Source organism: Rhodnius prolixus, unplaced genomic scaffold (assembly GCF_049639745.1).
Source record: "Rhodnius prolixus isolate KJV_2025 unplaced genomic scaffold, Rpr scaffold_2, whole genome shotgun sequence".
Classification (NCBI taxonomy): Eukaryota; Metazoa; Arthropoda; class Insecta; order Hemiptera; family Reduviidae; genus Rhodnius; species Rhodnius prolixus.
In genome coordinates this window covers 28,242,070-28,257,576 of record NW_027411592.1, presented here as the reverse complement: position 1 = coordinate 28,257,576, position 15,507 = coordinate 28,242,070, and the positions used below count along the sequence as shown (strand labels likewise).

The window sequence follows — 15,507 nt, the reverse complement described above, 5'->3', positions numbered from 1 at the left end:
TTTTTTTAATTATTCCTTTTTTTTTATGTGTCGACAGTGAGATAATTGGCGCTAGACAGTGCTTTTCCGATCTCAATCCGATGGATCTTTATCCGAACTTAAATTCATTCATGTTCGGCTATAGTTCCTTTATTATTATTTAATATTTATCCCTGACGAGGAAAAAAGCCCTAAGTTACCCAAAGCTCAATAAGCTCCCCCCAAGATAGGCCACTTTTTGAAAATTTCATCCATGCGGGTATCCTAGCCAATGAACACTCCTATTCCTTCCACCCTTCATCATCCACACGGAGCCCGATGACCTATTTGATGGGTGTACTTGGTTTATTGAACTCCTAAGCAAACTTTCAGCCATTCTGATATTACACTCCCATTCCGAGACACTTCTTAAATCTACAATAGCAATAAAAGTTAAATTCAGGAAAAAATTCAGTTCTGAATTCGATTTATCTAAGATTCACCCTAGTCCGAAGAAATTGGAAGCTGAACATGTTGAAAAGCGGAAGATTACAGAAACTACTACTATGTTCCTTTCTCCATGAAAGAAAAATTAATGATTTCTTCAATATTGCAATTTAAATTTAAACAAAAATTTAATCAAAGTTTTATTTTTAAATTATCATACCAAATTCGCAAGAACTATCTTGTAGGTCAAACCCTGCGTAAGTTTAATAATCATGCAGAGAATTGTACTTATAATCAATTCATTTTGGACCAGAAACAAAATGCTTTTAGTACTCCTCTTAGTTGTTGGTAATCAACACTGGGAAGGGGGATCCTATAATTTCAGTAATGTCAAAAGTAACAAATGCATATTTTATATTAAACAAATATTTGAAGAAAAGAAAGTTTTAACTGAATTAGGATTTCATTTTTTGCTATGAACATATTTTAGTAAAACTAACAAAATTTAAATTAGATGTGTCTGTAGATTAACAGATTTTGGGTGTAACTGTGATGTATTTTTTTTGTTGTAAGGAATATTTTATATTTATTGTTTGTCACAAAGTAAATATATGATAAAATCGTTAACGAATTGATCGGTTGTTGAAAGCCTGTTCCCAGTGTGCTATCAGAAAATTATAATTGGAGGATAGAACTCTATAATTATACTTAGTCATTTGATATTTGGTTGCTACTTTACAAAGATACATTGTTTTATCATTTACTTGACCGTTACATTTCTTACTTTTTAAGGCTTTTTCTTTTCTGCCTCTCCCTTGAATTAGTGTGTTGTGTTAAAAGTTAAACAAATAAACTGCTGTGCTCTAGTGGTTGTAAGTAGTACTAGATGGTAGCTGCTACTGCTACATTTAATCATACGGAGCCTCTTGTCGCTCTATTTTTATTTTAAATTTATTTTTATAGCAGCGTAGTAGAAAAGATGAAATGATTAAGTTACGTTGTACTGTCTTATTCTAATGAATTAATGTAATAGTTTCTTTTAAATAACGCCTGTTTTAATGTACTTTTGATTTCATTATAACATTTGCTTTAGAATTTAAAAGTGATTGAAATTACTGCTTAAAATAATTTGAAAATGGAAGAAGAAGATCTAGAAGTGAACTCTGGTAGCTAACTTGTAGTTACTATTTGTTTCTGAGCCTTTTTTCTTTAAAATTATTGCTTTTATGTGGTAAATGTCATTTGAATTTATTCTAAGATTCTTCAGATGAAGACTTACTTACGTATGATATTATAACATATCATGAAACGAGATATTCATCACTGAGTACACCCCCTGGAGATAATGTAAGTGATTCTGAGAACTCCGAGATGGATTTACCAAGCGAAACATTCAACGAAGATCTTCCCCCAGAACATTCGGTAATTATATTGATTTTTGAGTTTGTTAAAGTATTTTATACATGGACTTAGTCCAGTTAATATTATTGTTTTAGTATTTGGGTGAAAACCTTGAATCTGTAAGTGGAAGAGTAATTCTTACTGAGGGTTCTTATGTGACATTACCTTTACTTCCAAGGGCGTATGGGACACTTGTACCTGGGCAAACATTCCCAATGACAGTTAGAGATTATGGTAGAGCATATATGTTTAGAAAGTGTGTGGAAACTAATCATACTTTTGGTTGCATATCAAACAGGTAATTATTCCTTCATTTTTGTTTATTTTATTTAAAAAATTGTACAAACGTTTCGGAGAGTGACAATTGAGATTCGTAGAGGACTAATTTATTAAATCGCCTGATAATGGTTGCCTATCTCGATGGCTGCCTCATTTTTAAAACAATGTTCATAGAACTAATCAGGTAGTTGGGATAACCTCAAGTTTTTGCCTTGAATTCCCGGGTACAGATACTGTAATGCTCTTCAAAATATCCTACCAGTCGCACACAGCCTTGAATTAACCTAGTTGGAATTCATAGGAAAGAAAATTTCGACTCTCGAATTAAATTCAATATCCTCTGTAATTTCAGTAGCACTACAGTATTACTATACAATTTCAGCTTCTCTCTATGTGCTTGAGAGGAAGTTGCGGAAAAGCCATGGTCCAAGGCAAAACATCTAGGGAATTTGAGATCAACACGGGCCTCAGGCAAGGGGACCCGATGTCGCCAACCTTATTTAATATTGTTTTAGAGGCGATTATGAGAAAGCCATCAGTCAATCTAGGCGGGAATTTGTACACTAGGATGGTACAGGTGTTAGCCTATGCTGATGACGTGGCTGTATTGGTAAGATCTCAAACAGAGCTAAAGGCGATATTCTTGGAAATTGAAGCAGCGGCCAAAGAGTTTGGATCGGAGGTTAACTGTCAGAAAACCAGATATTTAGCTGTAACAAGAAAGAGAAGGATATTTCGGAACCTATGGGTGGGGGAATATACCTTTGAAGGAGTAAGGAACTTCAAATATTTGGGTTCACTGTTAACCTCTAAAAACGAGGTAACAGAAGATATTGTTGGACGAATGGCTGCTGGAAATAGTTGCTTACGGGCTCTTCGAACGGTGTTTAGAAGTAAAAATGTGTCAAGAGCAGCAAAAATAAGGCTTTTCAAGACAGTGCTGAGGCCGATCGTCACCTATGGCTCAGAAACGTGCGTTTTGACCCGAGCAGATGAGCAAAGAATACGCAGGTGGGAAAGGAAAATATTAAGGAGAATATTTGGACCTGCGAGGACAGAGGAAGGCTTCAGAATCAGGACGAACCAAGAAGTGGCTGAACTGTTTGATGAGCCTGATATTGTGTCTTGCATAAAAGCAGGAAGACTGCGATGGTTGGGACACATACACCGAATGGAGGATACAAGGGCTCCAAAAAGAGCGTTGTATGGGCATCCTGGAGGGAGAAGGCCTCGAGGCAGACCACGGCTGAGGGACGTGAAGGAAGATATTGAGGTGGTCGGCCTGCAAGGTTGGAGAACGGCTGCGAGGGACCGTGAACGGTGGAAAGCTGTTGTGGCTGAGGTCCAGGCACTTCATGGGTTGTGATGATCAGGGAGTGAGTGAGCTTCTCTCGGTGTAAGCCGTAAATAAATACACTGTATTATTTTTTTGTATATCAGGTTTATAATGTAAATAAGTCACCCCCTGGAGCAGGAACTACACTGACAGTGCGAACATCTTTCCAGGCTACTTGACAGGCGTTTAAAAGAAAACTAACCACGAAAAAGAGCACAATCATAAAACGTTACAATAGAAGGTTCAGCCTAGCCTTCTCTTTCCAAAAACCCAATCATTCTAAAGCATTGCGAAAAATAATCAATTTTCCCAGTTGCACAGCTAGTATTTTTTTCGAGAATTTTTGTTTTAAAATTTAATCATTATTTGCCATTTTAAAAATTATTCCTTCGGTATGGGGCAATATCATTATCACTCTAGTATTGTTGAAATTGTTTCTGTGAATGTGTATATGTATACTAAATGATTTAGGTAACTTGATGCCTTTTTGCAGTTCAATTATTATTAATAGTATATAAATGATTGACAATCATTGATTATTAAATAATAAGTGAAGCTTATATCCCGGGTTTTTATTTGGCAGCGAGTCGAGGAATAGGGTTAGTCGGGGTGTACGGACCTTATTCGAGGTGTGATATTTAAAGCCTGGAAAAGTGACTTCATATGAAGCAATTAACAACTTAAGGCTTTAGGAGGTACAATTAAATCAGTTTAATAAAAAATAATAAGCGCCCAGAGTGGAGGGCGGCTCGCAAAGTTAGTTATATTATGGTACTGCGCCCAATTCCCGTTTGCCTAGGATTTTATTAAATGGATAAATATGGAAAATGTACAGTAAAAAGATTTTACCTACCTGTTCTCTTTCGTGTGTCTTTCGACATCAGTTTGGTAGTTGCATGTAAATTCCGCCTGAAGAAAAACATTATTTTATTTTTTAGACATTCTCAAGCATTAAATATGTAACAGCATTTATAATTTAATTCATTTCTGAGTGTAAGAAAAACTGATCAACATAACTCTTTGCTTTTCCTTGTTATTTTAGGTACCGTGACCATCTTGGTCGAGGAGGTAATCAGGTCGTAGGACAGGGAGTCGGTTCGTATGGTACTACTGCAGAGATATATGAATTCTCAGATGACATTGGAACTGTGTGCATAAAAGCCAAAGCCCGGCAGAGGTTCAAACTAATAAAAACTAAAAGGAATGAAGGAGGGTAAGTTGTAAGATTTTATTATTTTAATACTCCCATCATATTGGTAAATTCTTCGGTAATGCTGAGGTAGAATTTATTTTATTACTGGGGAGGACACAGCGATCGCGATAATTTTTTTAAAATCAATTTTCAAAGGAAATAAATGATTTCATGACCTTTTAAAACTGAGGGGGATTCGGATGTAGTATGAGTTTGAGAGATGGGGAGAAATAATATTAAATTACGCCTCGAGAGGAGATTCGCATGGGAAAACTTAAAATAAATAATACAGTTCACATTTCGGTTCTCCAATGATATAACAGACAAAAAATACAATATAACTCTAATTATTTTGGCACCACGGTAGCCGAGCGGTTAGAGGCGAGACCTGTAAAGCTAATGTGTATCGTGGTACTGGGTTCGATTCGCGGTTTAGGCTTTGGATTTTATTTAATGGTTAATAAAATGAATTTTATAGCTAAGTACGTTTGCTAGTCGCCTCCATCCACGACACCTAATTGGATGTAAAGCCCGCCTGAAAAAATAGGCACTACTTTTTAATAAAAGAGTAAAACATTTTGTTGAAACCTCATAAATGTAAAAAAAATTGTTTAAGTAATTTCTTTTATAAGCTGCTTTAGTTTTAGAAGCTCTTATTTACAACTAGTGCACAATTTATTTCGGATAAATAAGTAACAAATTTTCAAGTTGTATTTTAGAACACGATAAATGTTTTTTTTTTTTTTTTTATAGAAATCGTACTAACAGTAAATATTTACTTTTAAATAAAATGCTTTTTTCTTCCTTAAATTCATTTTTGTATAGTATTTCATGGCTCGTCTTGCCTGAGTTTTTGGGTGTGCTTACTGACATCTTCTGTGTGGCCTCCACATAAAATTAGCCTACTTTACTATAGTTGGCTTCTGCCATTTTTTTTCTGCTGTTTTTAAAATTTTGTTTAAAATCTCTTGTATGTGGTTAGTCAAAGAAAAAGTAGTTTTGAGCCTCAATCTGTGTAGCTTTGAATTTCTTTGATACCAATTTATTTGTTATCTTATTAATAATTTTAGTTATTAAATATCTGTAGCATTTAGATCAGTTTATGTTCCGACAAATGTCGGTGACCCGAGAAAAGTATGAAATTTTTATTTCCTTCCGAAAAAAAGAAAAACTGGCGCACACTAACTTAGGATTGCAACAAGCATTATACTATTTATTTACCCAGTTTATAAGTTAATCAGACTTACTAAAATGTACTATTTTTTTATTTTCAATAAATTAACTTGATTTCTAAATTTATCCAGGTCCATCCTGTACTTGCATTTACTCATCCCTTCTTCTTTTTTAGCTTACTTACTGGGGAACTTAAAATTCTACCTGAAGTGAATTTAAATAAACCATTGTCATCTATCCATTGTGCATCTTTAAACAGATTAAGGGTTACACAAAAGGAGAGGTACGAAAGCCTTCAGTATATTATTTATATATTGTACAAATTTATTAATTCTATTTCTAGCGTTTGTTCTCTTGTTGAGGTTTCAATTTTGAAAAAAGATGTTTTAATTTTTTAACTGCAGAAGCTTCCTGTAATTCAAGAATTTATTTTTGGACAGAAGTTCAGATTCATTTATTAAATATATGTTTACATTTTTTTTTAAAAGATGCCTATTCAGTTTTAATCCTTTTTTATAAAAATATGTCTTAAAATATATTTATCTTCAGATCTAAAAAAATTTACTACTTGAAATTGTAAAACCTAATTATAAATAGTAGTATAATGTGTAAATTGATGCATTTTAACCAATATTAAATAAAAATTTTTTTATATTTGAAATTTTGGAGTAGGAGAGGGCTGTTCTTCCACAGTGTGAGATGAACTCCCTAAGCGGGTAACGGGAGTTTTGTTTTTAAATCCATTTCCTCACTTTTGCCAGGGTTCTGTGCTTTTTCAGGTGTTTCCGATATTTCCCTTTATAATAATACCTTTAAACGGTGCGCCTAGAGTAGGGATAGGAAGATTTTCAACTGCATATACTAATTGCTATAAGTTTAAATGAAGGCTATAAGTTTTATTTGAAACTTTCTTCATAAAAATTCATTTGGGGACAGTTCTGTAAGATTTGTAGTCACTCTAAAATGATATTTTAATGTATTGTTTGGTCATATATGTATGTAATATTAAGCAGTCATTTCTATGAATAATATATAATTCTAATCAGAATTAAATAATTTCTAAAATCACTAGTACGTAAAAATCACTTGCCCAAAAGTGCGAATTTCTATAGAGTTCATTCAGTTTTCCGCGATTCATCCTTGTTTTTTGTTTTCATTTGTGCTATTTATTAATATTAGTTGAAATTGAATATATTTAAAAAACCGACGTTTTACTTTTACTGGAAGAAATCTGGCGCTTAATGTAAATAAATAGCAACCTAATACTCAACCTTTAAAACTTTAAACAAAATTTCATATCATGCATAAAAAAATGTTTTAGAACTTTGATAGAAAGATCGTATTGTCTGAAGAGAAGGAATGGCAAAAAGTAGAAAGAAAAGCCTATTTTTTAAGGGTGGTATTCAGTCAGTCGTATGTGTATTTGGGTGTACCTTTTTAGTGGAAATGACGAATGTTGAAATTCATCGCAGATTTTCATTCTGTTGAAAGACAATCTGACAGTTTCAAGAGTTGAAGAAATTCTTTTGAATAGTAAATTGATTCATCTCTTTCAGTCTTTATTTACTTCGGGTTTTTATTTATTTATTTATTTTTATTTTTTATTTTTTTTAAATGTACTGCACATATTGCGTTGCTTGGAAATAGTGGAATGTATTCAAATTAAATTGTCACTCATTAATGATCTGTCCCGGGATACATTAGAGTGAATTGTTGAAAAAGTTGTTACATATTTATTAGATGAGAAGTCGTGTAATTATAAAAAATATTTAAGAGTTATATTTTGATTGCAAATAACCTTAAATGACAATTCTAGATGCCATGCTTGGGAATCACATTTGACACCTTGGCCAAAATGGGTGTATGATCAATATGACATTGATAAATTAAAGGAAAGAGTTGATAAAGAACTGATCTTTCTAAAACAAGGATTGCGGAAAGGTTTGATATTCGCGTCATAATTAAAATTTGTATTACATGAGATTTTATGTTACGCACACTGGATTTTAAGCATTAAATATAATTCAATTTTTATCCTATTTCAGATAAAGGTAAAGTGATCATGCCTAGTGACCCTACAGAATTATCCTTCTGGCTAGCTACTCATTTAGATGCCGAAGAAAGATATCACGTTATTAAATTAGATTCTCCTATTCAGAGGTTAAGGTGGCAACTGAGCCTCATGAGTAAGGCAAGCATTGTTTTCAAAATTAAAAAAAATATTTTTTGACTAGTTAGTGATCATAACGATTAAAATTTGAAAATATATTCATTCCGTCATTCATCACAAAATGGATAAATAAAGCAATTTGGAAGATGCTGCTTTGAGAAGGACAAGGGATAGATAGAACATATATGTATTTTTATTTATTTTTATTAACTTTATTTAAATATAAGATGCGATCTCAATCTAATGTAGTAAAAGGTATTTTTTCACTGTTATCCTGAAAACTCACTGAAGAAAAGATACTTTTGGGCCCTTTTTATTAAGGTACATTTATTTAAGCTGATATGTGGACATATAGCCCGCCTGGAAAAAAGGCATTAATTTACATTTACTTTAGTTGATAAAACTCTTAAAAATTTGTTCTTAATTTGAACTTGAGACAAATGTGAGAAATAATTCCATGTTTTTATAACGAACATATCTATCAAATAATCTACAATGCAATGTACAGATCCTTGCAGTTTGCATTGCAGAATCGGCGAAAAATATTGATGCACTCCGAAGAGATTTTTTTGTTTACTCAAATTAGCCTCATTAGGCTCCAATTAATTAAATAATGAGCTAAAAATAAATCTATTATTACAATTTGTTTGTGGTATTTTAGTGTCAGCAGTACTTTTGTTTTGGCTGCCAAACTCAGATAGGACAGCAGAGTGATGTTTTTGCCATGTCAATTGAAGGAGCACAGAGTATTTATGTAAATCCAGATGGGTATCTTCATGATACAATGACTTTAATAAACGCTACGAACTTATTACTAGTGTCAGCTCCTTCTACCGATTATAGCTGGTTTCCTGGGTATGTATTGTCATTTCATAAAATTTGAAAATTGGTTGCAATTTTTTATTTTTATAATTTTATTAAATTTTACTTGTATATACATATATATATTTTATATAATATACTATTCAATATATTAGATTAAATTAAAGTATAATTACTTATGTTGAAATATCTTGAGTTGTTGAACGTAAAGCCCGGAAAAAACAAATTGTTATGTTTTGTGGTAAAAGTAGGTTTCCTAAATCCGAATAGTATAATGGAAAAAATTTATTAGAAAACACAAATTATTTTTTTTAAATAGTGGTCAAATATTCAGATCATTTGGCAAGTTTTTGCATGCATTAATCTTTTCTGAAAGAGAAATTAAATAAATTAAGGGTGTCGTGCTATTATTTGCAGTCTCGCTCATAAAGTATTTTGGTTTGTTAATAACTGTGCTCTTGGCCCGTACGATCGTTTTTCAAATTCATATCAAAACTTATTACATTTACGCAGAGGGCAGAGTAGATTGCTCTTATATCAATCACTTCTTAATCCGTAAACTTCCTTGGTAAATTAACAAAAATCACAAGAAAATATTGGCGATCTTCTTACATAAATGATTGATAATAACTGCGCTATTGTGTTAGAAAATGATCAGAATTCCTAAATTACAAAAACGTTATTTCTTTCACCCAACAACACCTTCTCACTAAAGTGTAGTTACGTTTTAATTATCGGATAGAAATTTTTAAAAGAAATGTCGATTTTAGTGAGGTCTTGAGTGCTGAGACGCCCAGTTCCTTTAACAAGATTATTTTTTTTATGAAAACATCTGTAGTGATACCGACTCTTTTTAGTACAACTTTTATGTTCCAAGAAAATTAAATTATGTACTGCAATAAGAGATAGTCGGGTTTGTGTTCTCACAAGACGTTTTGTTTGTTTTAAATAGTTACCTTAAAACTACACATTTATGCTTTAGATATGCCTGGTCCATTGCTGTTTGCGCTAATTGTCATAAACATATTGGCTGGCAATTTATTGCACAGAAACCAAGGTTACATCCACATAAATTTTATGGCTTAACCAGATCTTCACTGATCACCAAAATTTCTATGGACGGGCAACCAGACGAAATACCAATAATGTGAAAACCAAAAAGAAGTAATTTAATTAATTTTAATACAAATATGTAAGTTTACGTATGTAAATTCCTTTAAAATTTTACAAAATTTATTTTATTTATTTCTATTTTGTTATTTTAATTCTGAATTTTTATTAATTTTAATCTATAATTTAACAGTTTTTATGTAGATTATTTCTTGTTTATAACATGTGTTAAAGATCAGAATTTTTAAAGAGAAAATAAATTTCATTTTTTATAAAAGTTAAAATTACTGTGAAATATATTCCCCCGGGTTTTTTTTGTGAATAATTTTATAAATTATAAAGAAGTCTGTTCTCTAATAAAGTAACTACAAATAGTCATAAATTTTTCAGATGGAATTATTTCGTCAAAACAGTAATGAGCTTTTCATAAAGTTACTTTCGTTATGATTCAAAGAAAGTTTACAAGAATTCTCATTACAGTTTAAATATTTACCTATGTTTTTTGTTTTCTTTACAGATAATTTAATAGGATAATGGAAAATAAACATATTTAGTGCCAGACATAAATTAAGTAAAACATGTTAAGAGCACTTTAAAGTATTAGAATTTATGTTCCGCAATCTTAAAAAAAAAGAAGTTTTTTGAAAAAATATTCTTGAACAAAATTTATTTTCTAATGTTTCTAGCTTTCCAATCGTATATTTAATTCAAGCACTATCAGAAACCTTGGCGCTCTCAAGGAAAAAATTATTTGATTTTGCCTCCATTCTTGCGTTTTCTTAAAAAAAAAAAAATTATCTATTTTTAATTTGTATTATTAAAATTAAAGTGTCCAGTTTATATATTTTATGCACCATGTTGTTGATTTGTCTTTTGTAATATAAATCAAATAAAGAAAAAACATAATTGTTATTTTTGATTAGAAGGGCTTTCATCTACCGGTTATGTATCGCGGACGAAGGCAGATAACTACAATTACCTTCGGTAAATTTCTGATTTTAATTCTTGAAGTCAAATCCAACGCTAGGTCGTGAAGTCGTAACAGGGCATAGTACGTCTTAGCTTGGCGGCCCTTGTCTTGTAAGAACTCAGCTATCGTGCATCTTAATAATAGTTTTGCTGTTTTCGGAGGGCTTAATTTAAAGTTATAAAACTCTACTAGTACTCATTCAATAGATTGATTAGTTACCTACCGGTGTGGCTTAATTTTGAATTGTGTTATTGTTACCATGTCAACTGAAACATAAGTTTCGCGTTACCTGTATACTGGAATAGGTGATAATCCAGAAATGGTGAGTGAGCGACCATCTAACTGCCAAGGGTGATCTGCGAAACAGCTTCATGCAAAAGGATCGGACCCTTTCTGTTTTAATTTCATGACATTACCTATCGGCAGTTTCAGCGGATTTCAAAAATGTATAAAGCATGACACGAGCCGCCGACCTGATACTGTAACAATTTTTTTTTTAATTTGGTTTTTAATGCTTGACTTTTAATGTACTTGCTTTTTAATGTAATGTAATGTTCGCGAGGGAAGGGATTAGCTATGAGGTTAGCATACTGGCTCCCACGCGGAGGTCCCGGGTTCGAATCCAGCAGCTGACCCTTAGATTTTCTCTTCCTAGGAGCTTCTTACAGCTCACTGTCCGGTAATGAACAGTGTTGTCTGTAACGAGAGGACACTGTCCGGAGGCCGGCAGTGCACTGAAAAAAGCTCCGGGCGCCAATAACCTTAGATGTTGACGCGCCTTAAATCATTAAAAAAAAAAAAATGTAATGTTCGTGTTTTGTTCGCTCTCGCCAAGCAGCTACACCTAGTTTATTAAGTCAAGCATTTAAAGATGGGGCGGACCATGAATTTGTCCATTTGGTTATTTAATTTTTATTTTTTTTAGAACTTCAAAGTACATTTATTCAAAATTATTTACTTTATCACTAATACATTAAAACCAATAATTATGACAAAATTGATTTTATTTTTGAAAAAATATGATTTAATTCTTTTTACAAAACTATTTTATTTTGACTAAAATCACGATTCTTACCTTAAAAGAACTTAATTTAGAATTTTTTTATTAAAAATAATTTAAAAATACCTTTTCAAAACAGATTTATATTGGGTGTTTACAAGTCCATTGAAATAAAACAACTAAGAACAAAGTTTCAATTATAAATTCAAGTACTCAATCTTTCAAATGTTTTCCTGGGGAAGTAAAAAATGCATATTTACAAAGGTGTATTGACTATGTACACTCCCTTCCTTAGTTTAACATTTTCGATTGTTTTTGTTTAAAAAAATATAAATTAAGGTATCTTTTAATCTGACTTTCGTACCAGACGACATTAGTAAGGAGATGTACAAGTTTATACGACAAATGTGCCATCTCCGTATGCATCGTATTGTATTGAACAAATTCACTTCATACAACTTCCATTGCATTTTGGCCCCCGCTACTTTCTGTAAAACTTACACCTTCGGATATTTGCTCATCACCCTGCTGATTAGTTTGTTCTTGAGTTTCTGAATCATCCCAATTAATTTTGAACCTTGTAACTCTGGGCTCAGTTCCAAGAATGTTCCGCACAACCTGAAATTTTGTGTCGAAATCAGCAACAAAATCATCTCACAGAAACTTTGAATTCATAAATGAGACAAAAGCGTTCGAATGTGAAAATACTTGTGATTATTATACTTTTATTAAGTTTCGAATGTAAATGCACAACTTTTGAGACGAATAATGAGGTTAAAAAAAAAATTGTAATTATGGCGCAGCAATATCAGAAGTTATTGTCGATCGGAGCTTTTTACAGTGCACAGTGTTCTCTCGATACAGACAACATTGTGAGCTGTAAGAAGCTCCTAGGAAGAAAAAATCTATAGGGCAGCAGCTCCATTGGAGCCCTTGATCTCCGCGTTGGAATCCAGTACTCGCTAACCACTCAGCTAACTATTAATCCCTTCCCTTAAGATTATTGCTTACATGTTTATTGATTTAAGCAAAACCTGTACTGTTACACTGTAATAAAGAAACAAGTCCGATTTACTTGATCGGCTTGAATAGAGAAGCTTTTTATTTTTTAATCAATAATAAACTACTACGTTATAAGGTGGAAAGCTCGGCAAAAATAAAAACTAATGACCGAAATTGACGATTTTCTTACTTCTAAAATATTTAAGTCATAACCTTGTCAAACTGAGGTACTGTAGGAGGATTTTCCCTTAGTTCTGGATCAGAATATTCATTATTTATAAAGTAGCCAACACGTACGAACTCTTGTCCTCGATAACTGCAAGTTAAAAGAACAACTGTCACACCTAAGGCGTCTTCTACAGGAATTTTAGTTACGTCTGGTGGGTCAGCCTGCAATCAATTATGTTTCTTTACACAAAAATTGTCTTTTCAATTTAACTTACGATGTTTCAACAAATTCTGATAATGTGTAATCAGAATGACTGAAATGGCATTTGGATAAAAACCATGAATGTACTAATTAATTTACAACTGGATATTGGCATCAAGTGAATGAGATCACGTTATACATAAACATAACGGCTTAAAAGAATAGAATTACGACCATCCAACGACGACCATCATGGGTCAGTTTGCATGTTTATACATGAAATGCCAATGAATGATGAATATCCTATTTTACTGTTCAATCAGACTGTCGCAAGAGTAACATGTTGCTTCAAAAGCACGTTGAAATCGCAACATTTAATGGATAGATGTCCTATTTAATTAGATATATAAATTAATAAAAAAGAGACTCTCTCTTAAATTTAAAATCCTTTCGATACCTGAAAGACGAACATATGTCTTCCTTCAGGAATTGGCCCGACATAGATAGTATCCAAAACTTGATCATATTCTTCACTTTCAGCAGATCCAACATAGATCATTTTCCATTCCAGGTCTAAAACAATAATAAATTACTATGTTAAACTAAACCTCCACTTAAATATTTATTTTAGACTTATTTCCAAAAGTACCTTTCTTTTCTAACAAAGAACACAAGTAGAAATGAAGAGGGTACACAATATGATAAAAACTTGAATATAAAATATTGTGGATTTAATTCAAAGAAATAAGGTGTACTGCCAACCATTTCAGAATTATATTCCACAAATAGTTACAATACAGAAAAAAAAAAATCACACTACCTTCTTTGAGTTCTTCAATACACTCAAACGTGAGTTCGAATTGAAATGGATTTAAAAACGAAGAAGGGTTATCTAGTACTATAACGTTTCCGATTTGAACTTTAGCCATTTTAACCTACAACATTTCATAAGATATTGAGAATGTTTGTCACAAAACATGATATTATCAGACAAATTTTAACATTAAAAGTAAGATTCACCAAATATAATAGCAGTTTGCAAGAAGCTACAAAAGACAAGAGCTCCCTTAAAACCGAATAATTACTTATTCTAGTTTGAATAATCGTTAACTGTGAATCTATTCAGCGAACATGGCAATCTTAAAAGTAACCGTAAATAAAAATAAAGTTATGAAGCGACATCTGGAAAGTGTGACAAAAAATTTGGCGGCAAGGTAAAACCTAATTATTTTAGATTAATTTTTTCTAATCGTTTTTATTTTTATAAAATTATTTTATGGAAAAACATATGGTTGTACGTTGAACGAAGTAATTATTCGCAATAAAATATTAATATATATTATTTATATATAAAACTTTTAAATTCCATTCTCTCTAATTGTAAATTTATTCAATACAATAAAATTTAAATTTAAAATAAAAGTACTTAAATAAATAAGAAAACTTGATTCTTTTTTTGAATGATAACATTTTCGTAAACATATCAGTGTATCTCAATGCAGTAAGTATTCTATAATATTGTGTATTGATGTGTAGTATGCGTTTTTCCCTCCTTGTAAAGATGACCGCTGAATTTTATTTAAAAACTACCCTACACCCTATTGGGAATGTAAAACAAAAAAAAAGTATTTATTTATCAGCAGACATTATTTATGTAGTCTGAAAATTAACACAATATTATATAAATAAGACTAAACAAATAATCGAAAAGAAAATTTAATTTATCAAATAGTCCTTAATATCAATGGTTCACAATATCAATATCATAAAATAAATTAATAATTAATAATACTAAATATATCTTGAATGATATTTCATATTAACTGTCAATGTTAATTAATTTGACAAATATTGTAATTAAGACTGCCAGTACTACAATATCCTATCAACAACTATTACTTCCCTTCGGTTCTTACTTCTTACAATAGCACTTTTGAGGCCCAAGGAGCATTCCAAGCATACAAGAACATCTATAACTATGCGTCCATACTCCCCAACACTTAAAAAGTCACCTAACATAAACATAGAGCCTGCGGAGACGGACACATGATATGGTATGCCTAAATATGTAGGTAAATTGTAGCTAATCATCGTACAAAACACACTTCACAGTGCACAATTTACAGGTTTCATCATTTTATATGCAAGATGATGACGAATAAAGGTCATTCCCTATACAAATTTAGTTTGTAATCAGTTCTTACCGAGAGTTTAATAAACACGATGGCTAAAGATAGCCGTTTGGTGAGACGAATGTTCGGAATTTAGGGAAAATAA

At 31.8% G+C, this 15,507-nt stretch overlaps 2 protein-coding genes across 3 annotated transcripts; one reads left to right on the top strand and one right to left on the bottom strand.

Moving 5' to 3' along the window:
* The first annotated feature begins 1,034 nt into the window (after positions 1-1,034).
* ohgt (E3 ubiquitin ligase component cereblon) lies at positions 1,035-11,222 on the top strand. 2 transcript variants are annotated; one of them, XM_074118808.1, is made up of 10 exons: positions 1,035-1,571; positions 1,664-1,827; positions 1,902-2,104; positions 4,464-4,634; positions 5,962-6,069; positions 7,603-7,727; positions 7,832-7,977; positions 8,618-8,811; positions 9,761-9,970; positions 10,406-11,222. In XM_074118808.1, exons 1-9 carry the CDS (start codon positions 1,541-1,543, stop codon positions 9,927-9,929), a joined length of 1,311 nt encoding a protein of 436 aa, XP_073974909.1. In that variant the 5' UTR covers positions 1,035-1,540; the 3' UTR covers positions 9,930-9,970; positions 10,406-11,222. The 2 variants fall into 2 exon arrangements, with proteins under 2 accessions (XP_073974909.1, XP_073974910.1); XM_074118809.1 differs by lacking the exon at positions 10,406-11,222 and having other exon boundaries at positions 1,673-1,827; positions 9,761-10,281.
* A 622-nt stretch (positions 11,223-11,844) lies between these two features.
* Positions 11,845-14,484, bottom strand: asf1 (histone chaperone asf1). Its single transcript, XM_074118813.1, has 5 exons — positions 14,251-14,484; positions 14,051-14,165; positions 13,688-13,803; positions 13,074-13,250; positions 11,845-12,476 (listed from the first exon to the last, which is right to left on the bottom strand). Exons 2-5 carry the CDS (start codon positions 14,157-14,159, stop codon positions 12,309-12,311), a joined length of 570 nt encoding a protein of 189 aa, XP_073974914.1. The 5' UTR covers positions 14,160-14,165; positions 14,251-14,484; the 3' UTR covers positions 11,845-12,308.
* Between the last annotated feature and the right edge of the window lie 1,023 nt (positions 14,485-15,507).